We start from the raw sequence: 18439 nt of genomic DNA, 5'->3' as shown, positions 1-18439 counted from the left end.
TCGGCTACAATATTGCAAGGTTCGCTTAGGCCGAGGCGAGATTTCTTTGTGGAAGAGTGTTCTGTTTTAAAGGATATTTTTTATTTGAAACTGATGACACATTTCGATTTGGGTTTTTTTGCAATTTTTTGTGAAATTTTTTAAATAGAATTTTAACATATTTGATATCGATCAAAGTGAGTCAAAATTCAAATTTATTTTCGAAACATCTAATGTCACTACAGATCTTGAATATCTTTTTCATCTTCAGTAACAATGTTGCTCGTGATTGCAATCTCCCATCGATTTCTCCGACTCTTCGTTTATCAAAATATCGTCCAAAATATTTACAAATTAAGTTGTTCGTTTGGTTGCAGTGTTTTTTCTTAATCTTTTCGGTTTCGGTTCGGGTTCGCGCCTGCATCTTCACTTGCACGTTTGCATCCATATGTCACCGGTGCGTGCCAAAAAATTGTGGCCCGTTTCCGTTCGTTCTCGCGCGCGCACTCCATTAATCAAGTTTTGCGAGGCGATGCAAATGACGCTACAATTTGTAGCAACAAATGTCTTGTGCGCCGAAGGACCTGCATTATTTTGTCTTGTCCGCCGAAGGTGTCCGAACGCATATGTCGTGCTTATGTTTCGACTCGGGTGAAACGGAGGGGGAAAACGGTTGGAGGTGGTGCGAGGTGGGCTGACAGATGTCAGGGCAGGACATTAGGGGCAGCAGACCCCTCGGCCAGAGGTCATCCAACGAGACGCCGGCGCGGACAACGATTAATGGGTTGGCCGGTGAATGGTGATTAATTGATTATTTATAACTTTATTCTATCGTTTGCCGCAAGGATCGGACGAAACACGGGACGGAGGGGGAAGAACGGGACTCCACGCGGTGGGTGTGTGAGTTTGTTGACAACAGTTTGTGCTAACATGCGCGATGGACGTGCGTACGCGTGTTGCGTTACGGTGACACTCGCGATCTCGAATCGGAACGGCGAAAACCGACGCGTGAAAACTTACGCGCGTGGATAAGATTTATGGTTTCTCATCCCTCACCATGAACATCTTTTCCCCATCTTTCAATTGCCACGGAAAAGGTTCTAGTTCTGATCTTCAGCGGCGCAAAACGGGGCGATTCCGGATGAAATCCGATGCGACGCCGTGAACCAACCAAGCACGGATTACGCGCCGTGATTTATGACCTTCGCTCGACCCGTTTGTTTGTCGATCGTTTTACCGTATTACTAACGAGCCGAATGGTTCGTGACGGTTTGAACCCCGTTGCAACAAAACCACACCGAGCGATAAAATCTAACCTTCCGATCGTTGATTGATCGTGAACGTAATATGACGTGCGGTCGAAGTAATGACGTGTTCCATTTCGGTAGCGAAACCAGCATGCCACACTTCGCATGCATTGAAACAATAAATGCGAGTGCTTTATGCCCATGAGAACCGCACGTCGTACCGTTTAATGTTACCGAATGCTTCGACGAACCAAACGGTGAAGGGCGCACGGTTCTGAAAAGAGGAAACCAAAGGAACAAAATGCGATTCGATTCGATTTACTTTGGCTTAACATTCACATCATACGGAACCTGTCATGGAAAAGTGTATGTTTATGCACGAATTCGAGTGACATAATTTGCCCTCAGCTTGTGGCACGTTTGTCCTTTTGACAACAACTTTGTTGATCTCGATCATTTTAAATATTTTTCCGAAAACATCACTTTTTCATCGTTATGTTTTCATTGTCGATATGAAAAGATTTTATGTAACTCAGATTCAAATCAGAAAATGTTCAAATTTGTTACATTTTTTAGTTACTTGTTTTTTCCAATTGCCTTTGTTACTGTTTTCCTCACATTACCTCTTCCTGTCCCTCGAATCGATTGCTTTTTCATCTCTTCGTTCTAAAGTCACCCAATTGCCTCTTGTCTGTGTGCGCGTGTGTGTTCTATGTTCACGCATGCTTTTCTTGTGCGGGTCCCACCACCCCCCTCCCATGCTTCCACTTTATTTCGTATTTCTTCTTTTTCACACGTTTTCTTCTCTTCCTTTGCAGCAATGCACATGCAAATTGCTCGATCTCGACTTCGATCTAGATTTCCTTTGAATTGTATGCAAAGCAGTGTGTGCAAAAAAACTGTGCGCGAAGGGAACCCCCGTTTACCAGATTGTCAATCTACCATTGTCGCACAAAAAGGGGCAATGGGACGCTACCTCCCAACACACACACGTACGCCAACAATGCCCCAATACCGTCGCACTTCCACCGCGCGGGACGCTCTCAATGAAACTCTCACTGGCATTCTCGCTGCCGTTCTGCCAAACTCTGCCGAAGCCGAAGGATCCGAGTAGAATAATAACACCGAAAAAAAAGAAAACCAATTTCACGTCAACAAGAGTACACGGGCACACGCCTACGCAGCACCACCACCAACACCAGCAGCCGGCAACAGAACCATCCGAGAAGCCGAGCGAGCCGGGAAAAGGCAACGCTGGAAATATATTTCGCTTGCCAATTTATTCCAACCAATTTTCGGACATTGCCCCTGCCCGGGACGATCGTAAAGAAGTATGTTGTCTCTATTCGTTGGGATGAGCGCAAGGATGGTGTTGCGTTGCGTGCGCTACAACAAACGAACCAGAAATCAAACTAAACCGTGTACCAACTTCGTCCCCGGCAAAGGCAGAAGCAGCAGAGGCAGCGAGAACGAGAGTTTCGTCTTAGAGAGTGTCCTGAGTGCGGAGTGCGATAACGATTATAACAGCAGCATGAAATGATATAGACTATTTAAGTTTTAATTATACGCATCATGCGTGTTATAATAAGGTAATTAACTGATATTTATGCTTTTCTGTTCGTTTATGACATTTTCTGCATTTAGTTTGCCATTTGTACATTGTACAACAATTATCATCCGTCGCTTTGTTTAGTCTGTAAATATATTGTTTTCTGATTTCTAGTTTTCGTCCTCCATTTATTTCTTTAGATTTTTACGATTGATTTCATAGATTTGATTAGTGGATGTATTGAAAAAAGTGTCTTATATTCTTTAGACGAGATTCATTCAAATTAATCTTTTGGCGCGATTCGTTCATATGAATCTTTCACCAAAGATTCATTCAGAAGGATTCGTGAATCTTTTGGGATTTGAATCTTTAAACTTTTATGAATCTTTTGAAACCTTAATAAAGCTTTATGATTCGTTCATGGATCTTTCACGAATCTCCATGACTCTTTCATTGGCGTAAATCATGTGACCAAAGAAAAGGGCGGAGGGAACACCTACTCATGCTTTGCTCATAACTTTTCAGCAGTTCACTTATCTTTGGGATTCATGAATCTCTAAAACGCAAAGAACCATTCAGACTCATGAATTTATATTTTAATTACATAAGTTTTCCAGCGATTCATTCGCATTGATTCATTAATCTTTTGGAAAATCTTTATGATCTTAATCTTTTATGTAATCTTTCGAAATATTTATGAATCTTTCTCAAATTTTTATGATATTTTAATTGGCCTGAATCAAGCGAGCAAAACAGGGAGGCTCTCGATTCATTTTTTTTAATTCTTGGGTTTTACATTCGTTTTCTTTTAATGTAAATAAATCTTTTTGATTCATGCAATTAAAAAACGTGAATCTGAATCGGAATTACACTACTTTAATTAACAGGTGTATTAAGTTTTAACTTTGTTACATAAAATTTTATTTGAAACATTCTTCCGTCTAGGAAAGCTTTAAAATGTGATTTGAAGTAAGTTGTAAGCTTATTACTATGCAGCACGTGTGCAAAATGGCAATTTTTACGGAAGGCAACATTCATTCCATAATTGGGGGTGTAGTGCATTTCTGGTACAGCATAAATTTATCGCGGCGCAAAATGCGTGTAACAATGACATCAGTTTTGACGAACCAGCGAACGCGAACAACAGTAAAACAACACCGATCGCAACACTCGACGACAGGTTGAAGGTGGGTCGCGATCAAATTAGGGCATACAATGTCAGGATCCGGTCAGCTGCAGTTGCGCACTGTTGCTGTTGCTCGGTTTTGCACTGCAAACATCATGCGAAACATGGTTTCATCATGCGAAAATCATGAAATGATTCCGACATGTTTGGTGGCTTGATTCGGGGAGGCGGGAAACGTCGGGTGGGAGGAAAACGACACAGAGAAAACGAAAACCAGGATATCAAAATGCACCCTTCAACGGGAGGCCCCGTTTTTGCGTATTGACTGACCTTAGGTTTCTCGTCACAAAACGGGCGCGTTTTGCATCGCAATCGATCATTTTCTGTTTTGTTTTCGCTTCACCACACTTTATACTCCCACACTTCGTCACATCTTCCCTGTTGAAGTAACTTCCCCCCAGGGAATGGTTGTTCGGAAAAACACTTGTGCATTCATGACGCTCGTCGCCGGCGCAGGTTCATTAGGCTTATCGAAACGTCGGGGGATTCCTGCCGGATCGGATGCTGCATCGCGTGCCCATCAAGCATATTCCAAGTGGGAGCGCGTGGGCGAGAAGGGAGGCCGACGGATCGGATCGACAGCATCATTATCATAAGACTCGGCCAAAACCCGAAACCCGATATTAATTATGCTGTTATGCGCGCGTTGCCTGCGCTGCTGTCCCGTAGATGGACAAAGTATGCTGAAGTGGACTGAACCTCGGTCTGAGTATGAAAAGTATGATCCACTTCTTCTCTCCACTCGGAAGAATTGATGTGGTAGAGGGAGAGAGGGAGAACGAGAGAGCATTCGAAATGTCCTTTCCGTACCGAGTTCGGTGATGGGTTTTAATTGCAAACGAAGAATGTTTTAATCGACAACGAGTTGACGTTTCACCCTTGGGATTTCCACTGCCGGTTTTTGGAAGGTTACAACGTTTCGTACACATTCTTAGTTTGTTTGCATTTTTTTATATTATACATATTTTATTTGTTTACTACGTATTTACCTTTTTGCGACTCAGTTTTAGATTTGTTTTGAGTATTTAAATTTTAAATCAAGGTATTCAAATAAATGAACGATTCTATCTCAAAATTTCCACAACGGGTAATAAAATAACAAAAACTCATTTAATTTCTCCACTTCCCCATCGCGTCCGTTGTACTTAGTGTGACAAATTAAAAATACATTCCTGCGTGAGGTTTCATATGCTGAGGCAAAAATATGTCAGAATGCCCCCTCTCCCCTTCCCCGTCGTTCACCGTGCCATCGTGCCATATTAACTGAATATTCTTGACATTCCCTGGATGCCATCAAAAACCCCAAACGATCGTCAATATCATTGCGCGATCTCATTGCGCCACCTCGGAACAGTCGTCTGCCCAAAAACGGCTCCCGGACGTTTACGTTACAAGGTGAAAGAAGAAGAAGAAGTACGTTATCGCTGAAGTTTGGATGCGCGCTCGGTGTCCACCCTCTACATGAGGGCGTTCAAGCAGAAAAGGAAAAATAAACCACAGCGAAAGGTTCACAAGCGTAAGAAGCCCGGGTTGACGGTTGGTCCAACGGCCTAATGGCAGATATATCGCCGATGCATCATCAATAATTCAGAGCATGTTCGCTGTCACTTTGCGGGCCGATATGGTCATAAAGAACGAGTGCATGTTTGTTTTCCAGTGCGATAACGCGTGCAGAACAAAAACAAAAAAAAAACCGTTCATTGCTAGAAACGAAGAGAAGGGAAGGAAAGGACTTCGCTCGCCTAAAAACCGTTTTTCACCGTTTTTTTCCCCCGCGAACTCGGAAACGGGAACGAGGCGGAGATTTTTCCTACCACCAAGTTATCACAGCGTTTTCTTATCACTTTTCCTCGCGATCGGAGCAAGGAGGTGAATTTAAAGTGTTGAGCGCAAAAAATGAATGTTTGCTTCGAAAAAGGGTTTCCGTAAGGGGGCTTCTGGGGGAGAAAAAGTAGAAATATTTCACTTATTTATATGTTTATTTGTGTCCCCGGTTTTTCTGAGCTCTTCGGAAACGATCGCAATTTACTTCTCCCGCTTTTCGCTGCAAAAGACACGAAAGCATCGAGCAACGAGTTCGCACTTGACAAACACTTACTTTGGCAGAAAATCAAACATCCACCGGGAGGGTGGGGCGAGGTGGTGGTGGGGATAAAAAATACGAGACATTTTTCCGTGTTCCGATTTCCTACCGACCGTCCGCCGGAGACTGTATGGCTACGATGCCCGGTGTGCCATCCTTCGGGGGCCGTTCGTCACCGTCCGGTGCGGGAAAAACCTTTCGACAAGCTGGACAAGTGCACATACGGGTTCGGTTTCGAAGTGGTGATTGCTTTTGTGCAGATCATTTCTGTAACGTACACCGACACTTGGAGGGAGGGGAGGGGAGGAATACATTCCAGGAGCAATCGAAGAACATTCCTATGCCGATCAAACAAACCACAACCAAACTGGGAAACGTTTGCGAACATTGGGAATGTATGCAACAGGCAGTTCACCAAAGACGGTTAAATGGAAAAATATTTTCTTTTTTAATAAACGGTTATTCAACTTCATCTTTTTTAAACCACGCCTAGCCATATTTAACAAAATTCTTAACAACTTATTCTTGTTTTGAAAAATCAATTGTTTCTGCTTATTTAAAATATTGTGACTGCTGTAACGTTCACAAAGAAAATAAATAAGTTAATTTTAAACGAACTCGAACGAAATCGAGCGAATGGAAAATGCAATCGAACGAATAGAAATTTTCTTTTGAAAGCAAAATAAAGAGTGGTATTTGTTTTACATTTGTTTGACAACTTTCTCATTTAAATTGAATTTGCCGTTGCCAAAACATTAAACCAACTACGTTCTATTACATGTTGGAACTTCCAGTTTTATCGCGGAACAAACTTGTTTGATGTTGTAAGACATCTTCTATTTAACTTGACTGGAGTTTTAACTGTTTGGTCACTTATGGAGAAAGGTTAAAAAATTATTTGGAAGCCTTGGTCTGGCCCCAAATTACAAAATGGCTTAATCATTCGGTTCCTTAGGCCAGAAGGTCTTTTCAACAAAGGGAAATAGTTCAAAGACTTAGAAAAGATAGACATTGTTATACAGATGTGTCATACAAGACTAATTACTCGATCAAGACAAGTATTCACAACTCTTAAAGATAGGACCTATTCCAAATTTTGAATTTACATTCCAAACGGAATAACATTTAGTCACGAAGACCAAATAACAACTGAAAAACATCTCTAAATGACTGGTTATGTCAGCTATTGCTGAAGTTTCGACAAAGAACCGTAAGGTCACCTTACCGGCTGTCGGAATATTTTTTTATAGTACTAAAAAGATGTATCTTTACAATTAAAATACTTGGTTTAATTGGCTTGGTTAACTTTTTTTTTACGTCGTCGAAAATTTGTCTATTTTTATTTGACGCAAACGTTAAAATGGTAATTTCCAAGTTATTTTGAACGGCTTATTATTTCACTTGTATTAAATAGTGTTGCGAACACTCTAGTTCAAACCACTGTGCAAACCTTTTCCTACCACCCTTGCTGCGGTAAAATCGAACGTGTTAAAATGGGAATGATTTTTCCTTGCCCCGAGAATAGGGGGATGTGCTGGCAATGAGTGTCCATTCCGAAGACCTGGAGTCTCTGATAAGCGGCCGAGCCGAACAAGACTGCTTGCCTGAGCTGGAACCCCCGCGTGATGGATGGATGTTGATTTAAAATGCAGAAATGCAGCCCGAAATTGAAGCTCGGTACACGCCTCGATCGGGGGCTCAACTTGCAGTTGGGTGATTTGTGCGACGGTTGCGCGCGTGTGCTCGTGTGTTTTTGTGCATTCTTTGTCCACTGGTTTGGTTTGTTTCAATCGCTAAACTTTTCCGTGCGCTAGCGAAACCATCATCATCAACACTGGGCGACTTTTCTCCCTGCCAACCGGCTCGGAGGCGGTGTAAATCATTTCTACAGCGATCCAAAGAACTCGGCAGCCATTAAAGCGGGCGACAGGCGAGTCAACCCCTTTCGGGCTCAAAATGGCAACGTTGCTTTTGATAATTACATCATTTTGCATAAATCATTGGACAGCGCATTTTCCTGCGCTGCGCAAGGTATAATTATCAGTCCCCGCATTGCTCCTCGAGGTCCATGAAGTAAAAGCCGTCGGAGCTCGGTTCGGTAGGTTTTTGTTCATTTTTATTATTTATATTTTTATCCGAACCGCCCCGTTTTTGTGAAGTCGAAGGAGTTTCTGGTCTCGGGCAGGAGGGCGGACAATCACGTACCGGCGCGGCGGCCATATTGAATACATTTTCCAATCACGTCCAATCGGAGTTCGGTGGGGGTTCATATGTTTTTTTCCTTCTCTCCCCGTCCCGATCAAGTTAAAACTAAAGGAATTGTAGAGTCGTGTAATGATTGCCGCTTATACTATAGCGTTTATAATTCGCTAGCATTCGGGGTTCGTCGCTTAACCATCCCACTCGAAGGGTTTGTTCTTCGTTTAAACAATCTTATTCAAAATAACCAAGCGTCAGAGGCAACAAAGTGGCATACTGGAATGTTAAACTACTCACTTGATATTCGCACAATCGTCCCGAGTTTTACGACTCCATCGGCTCGTATTTTATTTTTCGATTGCTTAGAACGTGCCCGGAAACTAAACAGCTTCTCAAAATTGTTTTCGCATAAAAACTCTAGCGTTCGTTGCAGAAAAAGGATACGGTCCTTTCATGGCTTTGACAGGGCTCAGTTGTTTACGTCCGCAGGTATTAAGAGCGATAGGAAAGGTCGTGCGTCAAAGCGATTGTGTTTCGTTCTTCAAGCTTTTGCGACAGTTTTGTTTAATGTGCCGTCAGTCGCTTTGAAGCATTACCTTGGTTATGGCAAACCATGTTCTATAACGTTTTTTTTTTTTTGTAAGTAAAGCCTTGACATTGCTTATATCATATGAAGTATATCAAAAGATAACGATAACATATAGCAGACTATATGTTATAGTTGAATTTTAACATTTCATTTTATAGATTTTAGGACTGGGTTAAAGTAATGTCCTATATATATTCTATAATGTCATAATAAATACTTATGAAAAAATAATGATCTGATCTTGTTAAACGATAGCAAAAATTAACAAACTTTAGGATGTTTTCAACTGTGGTTGGGAAAACAACCAAAACATAAGTCTCTATTACTCGATGTTGTTTGTAACAGAAAATATCGTTATCTATTTTCCGCGCTTATTTATACATGTTCCTACCTATCATAGTTCCTTTTTTCTATCATCTTTGACAGGTGCTTGTTAGAGCGAGTCCGGGCTCGCAGTTCCGGACTATCTCTAACAGATTTTTTTTAAATTAAACAATGTGTAAAGTTTTACATTATATATTTTAATTTCAACTTTGCACCCTCTTATGGAATCGAAATTACATCCAGTTTGAATTCCGCCGTTAATGCGTAGAAAGTGTTTTACTAGTGAAATTAAAACGTACGTTGATTTTCTATAGAAATGTTTCTCATTTTGCAACGTCTTGAAAAGTTTCCTTCAAACCATTTTCCTGCAGTGGTATCCTGCAAACTTGTTCGCCACCAACAGCGCAAAGTTTTGTCGTTCGCTGTACTTTCTCTACCGTGTCAGATGAAGAAAACCCCCAATGCCAGGGAAGGATTGCATCCCATCAGGTGGTAAGGGTGTATTCTTTTTTCCACTTTCCCACTCGAGAAATGCTCGTTGAAGCTGGAGAGGATTGCTAATTACTTTCAAGCGAGTTTTGTTAACGTCTGGTTTGGTTTTGCTTCAGTATCGAACCCTACTGGAGAAGATGGTTCGATTCCCGGTGGGACGTTCGTGATTGTCAAATGTTTTGTCACGAGTCGGGTCGGTTGGTTTTATGTTTCCTTTTTTCCGGTTTCAACTTTGTGGTTTTTGGTTGAGCTCGATTTTAGAAGAAACTCAAACTAAAAACAACATCTCGTCTTAACGACAGCGAGTCGCATATCACACGCTGGGCTGAATTTCAAGCGAGTTCGCTGAAGAATGAATTACGTGTTTTTTTTTGTCTTCCGCTCCGTTCGGTCCCCAGAGGGTCGCCGGTGCGGAAGGGTGACGACGTTTGATGTGGGGTTTGATGAGCTGCTGGAATTTTCTTACATCGTCTCACTTCGCGGGCCACCCAAGCAGACTTCGTGGGCGATTTTTGGCTGGCTTCGGGAAAAAGTCTTCCCAACGCTGTCCATGTTTGGCAGACATTAGCGAGATTCGGAGTTGGGTTTTTGTTAGCTTCTTGCTTGCGTGCAGCCTTTTCTGCGTTTCAGATCAGTTTTTAAAAATCGTATTATTTCTACTGTCGATTTTTAATTGAGACATCCATAGAGTGTGTTTTTCATTGGCAGAAAGGGTTTTTATTTCTTCTCGATACACAGAGCTCGAATTTTCTTCAAACGCACTCTTATTGTTTTTAATTCTCATCTTACTTTTTGTTTGTTTGTTTGTTTGCATGTTTTGTTACCAACGACATTCTGTATCATTTTTCATAGCTTATTTACTTTTTGAACAATCTGGTGTATCCACTAGTATTTATGCAGATGAAAACACTACTGTTATTACCGAAAAAAAATCTTATTAAATATAATTATTCTTCTTCTCTTCTAAAGAAAATCTTCTTGTAACGAGAATTTTTAAGGAATTCTGGCCAGACGATTTTATATCGACGGAGCCGTTTAGATTGGCTTGAGAACTTTGAGCGATCATCAGACACAAATTACTTAAGACACCCTCGGCCATCCAGCAGTACTTGGACAATCTGTTGACAAATAAGAGAGTTCTGAAAAATATGAAACAAGCTAAGCACTTGTTGGAGAGTTTTAAGAGTTTAAACAAAATAGTGTGGCGCTTATAAATATTTCTTTCTGTATCAACATAAACTTTTTCATTGAAAAATTGTCACTCCACCAATACTAGGAAAAATCTGAAGTTGGTGTGGTCAATGTGTATGTAGTTTTCGAAAAACATTACAGATCTTATTCCATTGACAGTAAGTTTAGAACTTATAGAAATGGTTCGGTGTGGTTATAGGAATTTTGGAGACTGTATTACAGTTGCAATAATATCAAAGAATGTATAAACGTTTAAAATGAGTTACAATTAATTTGAAGCAATCTAAATCACAATATATACGATAGCAAAAGAAAATAAAAATAACATAATGTTCAAATTCAACGGGAGGAAAATACATCCTCCTCAAACCGATTAGGTGCTATCGATACTTGCTTCCCGATATCTTCAATCTCACCCATGAGGATCTTCGAGCCGAGCCCGTATGTCTAGCGCTGGTGTGTCCAAGACCTCGATAGTGCAATTCCCGGTATTCAATAATTAAAAGATTAATTCAGCCGTTTCCCGGCTACCTACCTTCCTTCCTTCGTGACGCCTCTGGAACGCAACGATTTTCCACGATCGCCATCGATCGATAAGGTGGAAGGCAGCGATGGAAACTCGATTGGGTTCGTCTGGTCGGGAACCGGCCGGGGGGTCTGCTGTGGCCTGGGGCCGGGTTGTGCGGCATTTCCTAAATGGTGTGCTCTATGACAAACAACATTTTACTAGAATTAAATGTTTTCCACCAGCCCCAGGCGGCGTATGATCCATGCTCGGACAAGTGGCATCGCATTGAGTGCGTTTTTTCCTCATCCTCGTCACTGTTATGGCCTGCACCAGATGTACGCCTCGCCGTAGATGGTCGCGGCGTGCCACCGGTGGCAACCTTCGCCAACCGCCAACCCGCGCCGGCTGTTGATTATCACAATCGAGAGCGAGCTCGAGATTCGATCGACGCTGCGAACCGATGCGTCTCAGACAAAACGTCTCTCGAAAACGCAATCATTGGCCAGTGTGTCGATCTGTCGATGGCAGCACACGTTCCGGATCCCGAATCGCCAGCCAGCTTGCTGCCGGTCGTGATCATCGACGGACGACGGGACACCCTCGATAGCCCTGTGATGTGTGTGTGTGTTCGATTGGCAACAGTTTGTCTCGGCGGTGTCATTAATGTATGCTGGCCGGTGTGTCTGTTTTGGGCCCGCCAGGGCTGCATACGCGAAGCTATGCGCACGGACAGGTGCCCGACCCGAGATGATACCGTTGGGAATTCGGACGAAACCGCTCACGGCGTCGTGTCACGGCACCGTCAAGCAGCTGGACGGAGCCGCGACCTAGAACCGAGCGGGCACCACTAGCTCCGAGGTTTGTCTCGCGGTCGTGATTGTCACCAGCATTTGCCACCGCGGAGTGTCCTTATTCTAGGGCGACACCTCGTTAGCTTTTCTGCCCGTTTTTGTTCGGGTTCAATTTTTTAACGCTTTTCCCCTGGACTGTCGTGATCGCTGTCGGCACACGGAGGAAAATCGAAGTGGGACAATGTCATTGCATTATTTGCCCTTAAGCCTCACCTTGGAAAATGTTATTTGAAAGGAATGCTCTCTAGGTCAAACAGATTTTGATATCTTGTAGATTAGGTTTGAAATTATAAACTTCAATTATTTGTGTTCTATTTAATTTAAGACATTGGCACTTTTGTGTTTGCTCAAAACGAACGTTGGGTTACAACTCTTTATTTACAAGATGTTCCGTGAACAGTTTGTGTACATTAATTTAACAAATGTCTTTGGTATTGAATCTTTTCTGCTCATTCCATTTTTTTAGTATCATCTTCACTTTCACAACAATTAATTTCCTTTCCATTCATAGTCCTTTTCATTTCAACTAGAATTTTCAAATTTTGTATTAGCTTACCAAGTTTAGCTTTTTTTAATTTTTTCTTCCTTTTCGTACCTTGTTAGTGCTGAATAAAATTATAATCAATTATTTTTCAACAAATACAGAAATTATTATTGAAAAATTGCAAGTAAGCTTATCATTTAGCCAATAATATAAAAGCAAGACAGGATTGTTAAACATGCAAAAATATGATTTTTGGTTGTGATTAAGGGCTTTCTAAAGCAAACCATATCACACTCAACCAAACCTTTTAACAATCAACTTGTGATACAAGCTAACCTTCTTGGTGTCACAACGGAAACAAGCAGTGGGATTTTTAAAAATGTTTTCCATAACATGTTGTGAGTATTTTGGGGCCGCCCATTCTGATAGTTGAGTTGAGTATCACTTTGTTCGAGACAGCCGTTTCCTTATTCCAAAGATCACCGCTACCGAGGACTAAGGTGGCTGTGATGAAATTTGTAAAATCTGTTGAGTGTGATTTTATTGCGATTTCGATAAAGATATTACAAATAAACCTCATATAGATGTACGAAAAATGAACAAAAATTAAAACAAGTTGTTCTTTCGAACAATCATGTATCGCAATTGGCACTCTGCATTAAAAGTTATGTGTTGTTGAAAAGAATCACTCCTTAATCATAAATATGACATATTAAAATTCCATGTCATTTCAACATCTCTTTTCTACAAAATGATTTCATGTAAATAAATTAAATCAATTTCACGTATTATTGTACGTCAACGGTATTTCTTCGGCATAGCCACAATTGAAACAAGTGAAACAAGGGAGCAGCGACGCAACACATTGCTGAATTTGTAATTTGTCTTTGCCACTAAATGTTATGGCATCGCCGGGTTTTTCCTTGCCTTTTTCCATTTTTCACCTTCTGCTGGTGATCGATTTGAGATTCCGCAGTATCGCAAGTAGGATGCCGCTGATTACAGCAACATTGAAAACAAAAAAAAACGATGCAGAGACGAGAGATGAGATCGAGTGTCATTTTTTCCTATTGCAAATTCAACGCCCCTCCCTTCGCTTTCCACTTCGCATTTCCATCACCTGCACCGATCGGCATTCACTTCGGACCAAAAGTGGAGCGCAGTGGCCCTCGTGCATATAAAAATAGAAAATATCTCGTTTGTCAGATCGCATGATGCGATGCTGCGAATGATGTCCGACGAGCGTCAGTTGGTCTGCGGCTGAGCAAAAAACAAAAAACCCCGGGTTGGCCCCGGGAACGTCCTGTTTTTCCGAGGCTCGCGCGTCATAATTTTGCGCTTCATTAATAAAGCACACCCGCGAGGAACGAAAGCAAATCGCCCGGAGACTGGCCGGCTCCGAACACGAATGCTTCGGGGCCGGTGGTGACGGCCCGGTTCGAGGTGCGCTCAAAAAGGCAACTGGCAGAAGCTATCGTACTTTCCCAATCGGGTGAAGAGACAGTTTGCCAAATTCGGTGGAATATTTTATTAATGAAATACCTTACCATACGCGGGTGGAGTGCTGTGGTGGTTGCTGGCCGTGCGCGGGGTGGTGTTGCTGGAGGAAACGAGACGGTGGTAAGACGGTTCGAGAGGTATATCATGTGCACATGCCATCGGGTTCGTCACTTGCTGTTATCACGCTGCGTTGAAGTTGTTCGTTTGCTCGTTTTGCAATTTCGAAAAAAAAAATTGTTTATGCTAAATCGTTTTAAAACAAGTTTTGAGGTTGATAATAATTTTATATGAGTGAATCATGAAATACTTCTGAAACTAAATGTCAAACCAAATATACGAGTTTTGTTTTAAGAAATTTAAACATTGAAAAATATAGTAAAAAGGTCTTAATACTTTACCCTCACTCAAATTGGTTATTTCACATAGATCTACCTATACATCTAGCAATGAAGCGTCTTAATATCAGCTTACAATCCTCTTTTCAAATGAAAATATAAAGAAAAGCTTCCATGCCCTCCCGGGGGAGTTTGGTTTGAAGGTTCGCCTTCCATAACCTTTCAACACCAATAGCTGAACCATGCTGCGGAGGACGCTGTATGTGCATGTTCCATATGTAACCAGTCAGTCAGATTAAAGCAGATTGGCTCGCTGCCGATCCCCAAACCGGCGCAAACCGTGCAAATGCGTGCTCATCCATTCCCAAACCGAACCGATTCGATCAATCGTCCATCTAACACGCACCGAACCCTCCGTCACACGACCGCAGACCATGATATACGAGGAGGAAGATGGGGAAAAAAAGCACCCGACCAGAGCCCCCGATTTGGTCCGAAACGATTTATCTCCATTTTGCGCACGTTAATCCCCTTTTTGTTACAGATTGTGTAATACGCGTGTGTACGTCGTCCTTGGTTGGGCAGAGATGATGATCGGTTGGATGGGTTGGACATTGGGTGGCTTGTGCTGTATGTGTTTATATATATATATGATCGTGCCCGTGCCTTTTCCGCCTATTGCTGCATGCTGGTTTTGCCCATTTCGATGCGTGTCATTTGTCAGCGTCCGCGCGCTTCGTTCGGTGTCAAAACAAATTGCCCACTCGTCAACTTGTCATACTAACGCTCGTTTTGTTGCTCTTTTTTTGCAGGATGACCGGTCGCCGATGTCGTCCGGCAGCGAGTCGGACGAGTATTCGCCACCGGAGTCGCCACCACCAGGACCTAGCACTAGTTCTACCGGTAACAGTAGCAGTAATAATCAGCAGCAGCAGAAACAGCAGCCGCATAGTCTTAAGAGCGAAGGCGCGGTTGAAAAGTCATCCGGCGCGGTCAACACCGCCGTCAGCACAAGCAGCAGCACCAACACCAACGCCGGTGAAGGTGCTGCGCAGGTCCAGTCGAGTGCCAACAACGGGGCCGGGCCGTGTACCATGGGTTCCTTTCCATCGTCGGCCACCGGAACGCCCGTGGTGATGACGGCCTCGACTGCCGCCGCGACCATCTCCGCTATCCAGCAGCAAATCCAGCACCAGCAGCAGGCCCTGCAGGAGCAAATCCAGCAGCAGCTGCAGCATCATCACAAACAGCAGTACCAGCAGCAACAGCAGCAACAACAGCAGCAACAACAGCCAACCAAACAGTCGGGGAAAGGGAAATCAACCTCGAAGATGAAAGCAGCACCCGTATCAGCAACACCGCCGCCGCCGTCGACGCCGGTCATCGTGCCGATCAGTTCGGCGGCGGTACCTCAAATCACCAGCAGCATCGTGTATCCGGCGGCGGCACTCAGCAGCTTGCCGCAGGACGTGCTGGTGAAGCTGATACAAACGGGTCAAATACAGCTGCACAGTGAAAGTACGTATTGCAACAACGATATTTTCATCACTGATTATTCATAAATCAAAAATACTTTGACATTTGTAGTAGTGTGCTCACCATATTGCCATTGAATTGATAGATTTAAATACTAACAAAAATATTGTAAAGCGTTTTTAATTTGAATCCTTAAGAACGATTCAAATCCCAAAAACAGTAAATGAGTAAGTAGAAGAGTTACTAGTCAGCACAGATTTGACTCCCAAAAGTAAGTAAGAATTCAATAAACTTGAGGTGAAATGTGTTGATAATGTTTTTGCCAAAAACAAGTATAACAATGCATATCTACGTAGTCGAAATGTGCTTTCTTATGCATAATTGTTGAATACCTGGTTAACGTTCAAATTCGTAATTGGGTTTTGTTTGGGGCTCAATTTCTTAATACGGACCCAAATCTATGTAGTGATTTGTAACTCTTTTACTTACTCATGGATTCTTTTGGGGTTCAAATCTCTGTTTAGGATTCAAGTCTCTGTGGTGATTTAAATCTCATTTTGCACTTTTCAAATTACAAAAAAAGTAACTGAAATGTTGGGATCATTGCGATTCAAATCTCTAAATATGATTGTGCGCAAAAGAATGTTGCTTCATGAACTGCAGTGCGATACATTTAGCTGCGCCATCGATTTTCTTGGTTTTGAAGTATAATGAATATTAAATCGTTCCATTTTAAAATAATTTCATTATTTCCTCGGCGAGCTATAAAAAGTCCGCACTTCAAGTCTTCTTAAGTTAAATCCAAGCGTTTAAACATTATTTTTGTTTGAGTAATTGGTAGCTTCTCCTTTCTTCTTCACTTCAAATATTTTGTAAGGCATCGAAGAAACCAGCTTCTTGATGGTTTATTGGTCAATTTATTCTCAGCACTCTTTGATGCATGCCTTCAACACATTCACAATGTTGAATTGGCATCCATCTTCGATGCCAGTATATCCAGAAGGTTCTCAATAGGGTTGCAATCTGTACTACATGCTGGCCACTCAAGAACAGTGATTTCTTTGATCCAGCAAATGAGTGAATTTAAATCATAGAAAAAATTTCATCATACCATTACAGGTGCTCCTCCAAAATTTCTCTTGGATCGGATTACTTCCTTTATCCCACAAATAGTGCCAATAATGACTGTTGCGGTCTGAGCCATCGAGGTTAAAGTTTTTCTCATCAGAAAATATATCCTGGTATCAGTACAGGACATTTGATTCTGTACGAAATGTAGTTGGTTTGATTTGTGCTTTACCAAAGACTAACGCCTGGTTTTAGGCTTTAGGTTAGCTTAGTATCAAGAATTATGATTCAAATTTCTTTGGAATCTGGATTCAGCTTGTAGACTCCGCTCCCTTTGAATAAAGTTCGAGCTGCAGTCAAAAGTTGGCGGGCGAATTCAGCCTCACTTGAGATAGATTCTAAAACTAGATTAGAAATTTATCAACCTATTAAGGTACGTCTTCCTTTCGGCTACTAATCTCTTGAAATTTGCTCCCTGTTACAGATGGCGGAACCCAGCAGTACGTTACCATCCCACTGCCGCTGATGTCCGCGCAAGCTAACTCCAATCAGCTGGTCGTCAACGGTCCACTCACGTCCACCTTAGCGATCCCTACGTCTACCTCCGCCCCCGCAAGCAACTCGTCCCGAACCGGAAGCGGATCGTCCGGTGCAACCTCCTCCCGGCGGCACCCAACCTCCGGTGGCTCCGTCAAGACTGAAGCCGTCGAGTAGTGGACGGAGAGTGGACGTACCATGCTTAACACCTTGGCAGCCGCACGCACCACAGTGGTGTAGGCCGTGGCCGATCAAACGCTGCGGCAGTAGAACAATGTAAACATCGTGAGGCGTTCGGTCGTCAGGATGTTAACATACAGCATTTCTCGGTGTTTAGTGCTAAAGGAGGCGTATACATTTTCTTTTTGTCAGGGTTTTTACAGTTTGAATGTGACTTTTTGAAACGGTCATGTACTCTCTCTAAAACTGGTGCGCTTTAGGCATACCACAAGGCGGCTAGCTGATCAAAACCTATAGCTTATTCAATTGCGTACATTAACTTTGGCACCAAACAACGAGAAATACTGTAACACCTGCTCCATCCAAGCATTAAACGCCCATCTTGTGCCCTGTAAGATGGCGTGAATTAATCCCGCAATGGGAGAGCAGTCCAGACCGGGAAGTACCAGAGCATTAGGCTTCGATAGTTTATGCTTTTTTTTCTTTCTCTTGTATCGTTTCGTAGCGTGTTTTTCTTTGCATTATATTTTTTACTTCTTTTCAAACGTTGATCTCCATGTAAGCCATGTCGGAAGGAATTACCCCACAGCACCAATAAATGCATTTGTTGTAAAATAGAGACATACGATAGGAGCATTTATCGCGAAGGAATGAATTTAAA

At 42.4% G+C, this 18439-nt stretch overlaps 1 protein-coding gene across 1 annotated transcript in view; it reads left to right on the top strand.

Moving 5' to 3' along the window:
- Nucleotides 1-17836, top strand: part of LOC131286887 (serum response factor homolog) — a 139188-nt gene extending 121352 nt beyond the window's left edge. The window contains exons 3-4 of the mRNA XM_058315895.1: nucleotides 15330-16035; nucleotides 17546-17836. Of these exons, the coding sequence (XP_058171878.1) occupies nucleotides 15330-16035; nucleotides 17546-17775 (936 nt within the window). The 3' untranslated portion in view covers nucleotides 17776-17836. The remainder of the gene's footprint in view (nucleotides 1-15329; nucleotides 16036-17545) is intronic.
- Nucleotides 17837-18439: the final 603 nt, after the last annotated feature.

Source organism: Anopheles ziemanni, chromosome 3 (assembly GCF_943734765.1).
Source record: "Anopheles ziemanni chromosome 3, idAnoZiCoDA_A2_x.2, whole genome shotgun sequence".
Classification (NCBI taxonomy): Eukaryota; Metazoa; Arthropoda; class Insecta; order Diptera; family Culicidae; genus Anopheles; species Anopheles ziemanni.
The sequence above is the reverse complement of the archived record's forward strand: the minus strand, read 5'-3'. Positions and strand labels throughout refer to the sequence as shown.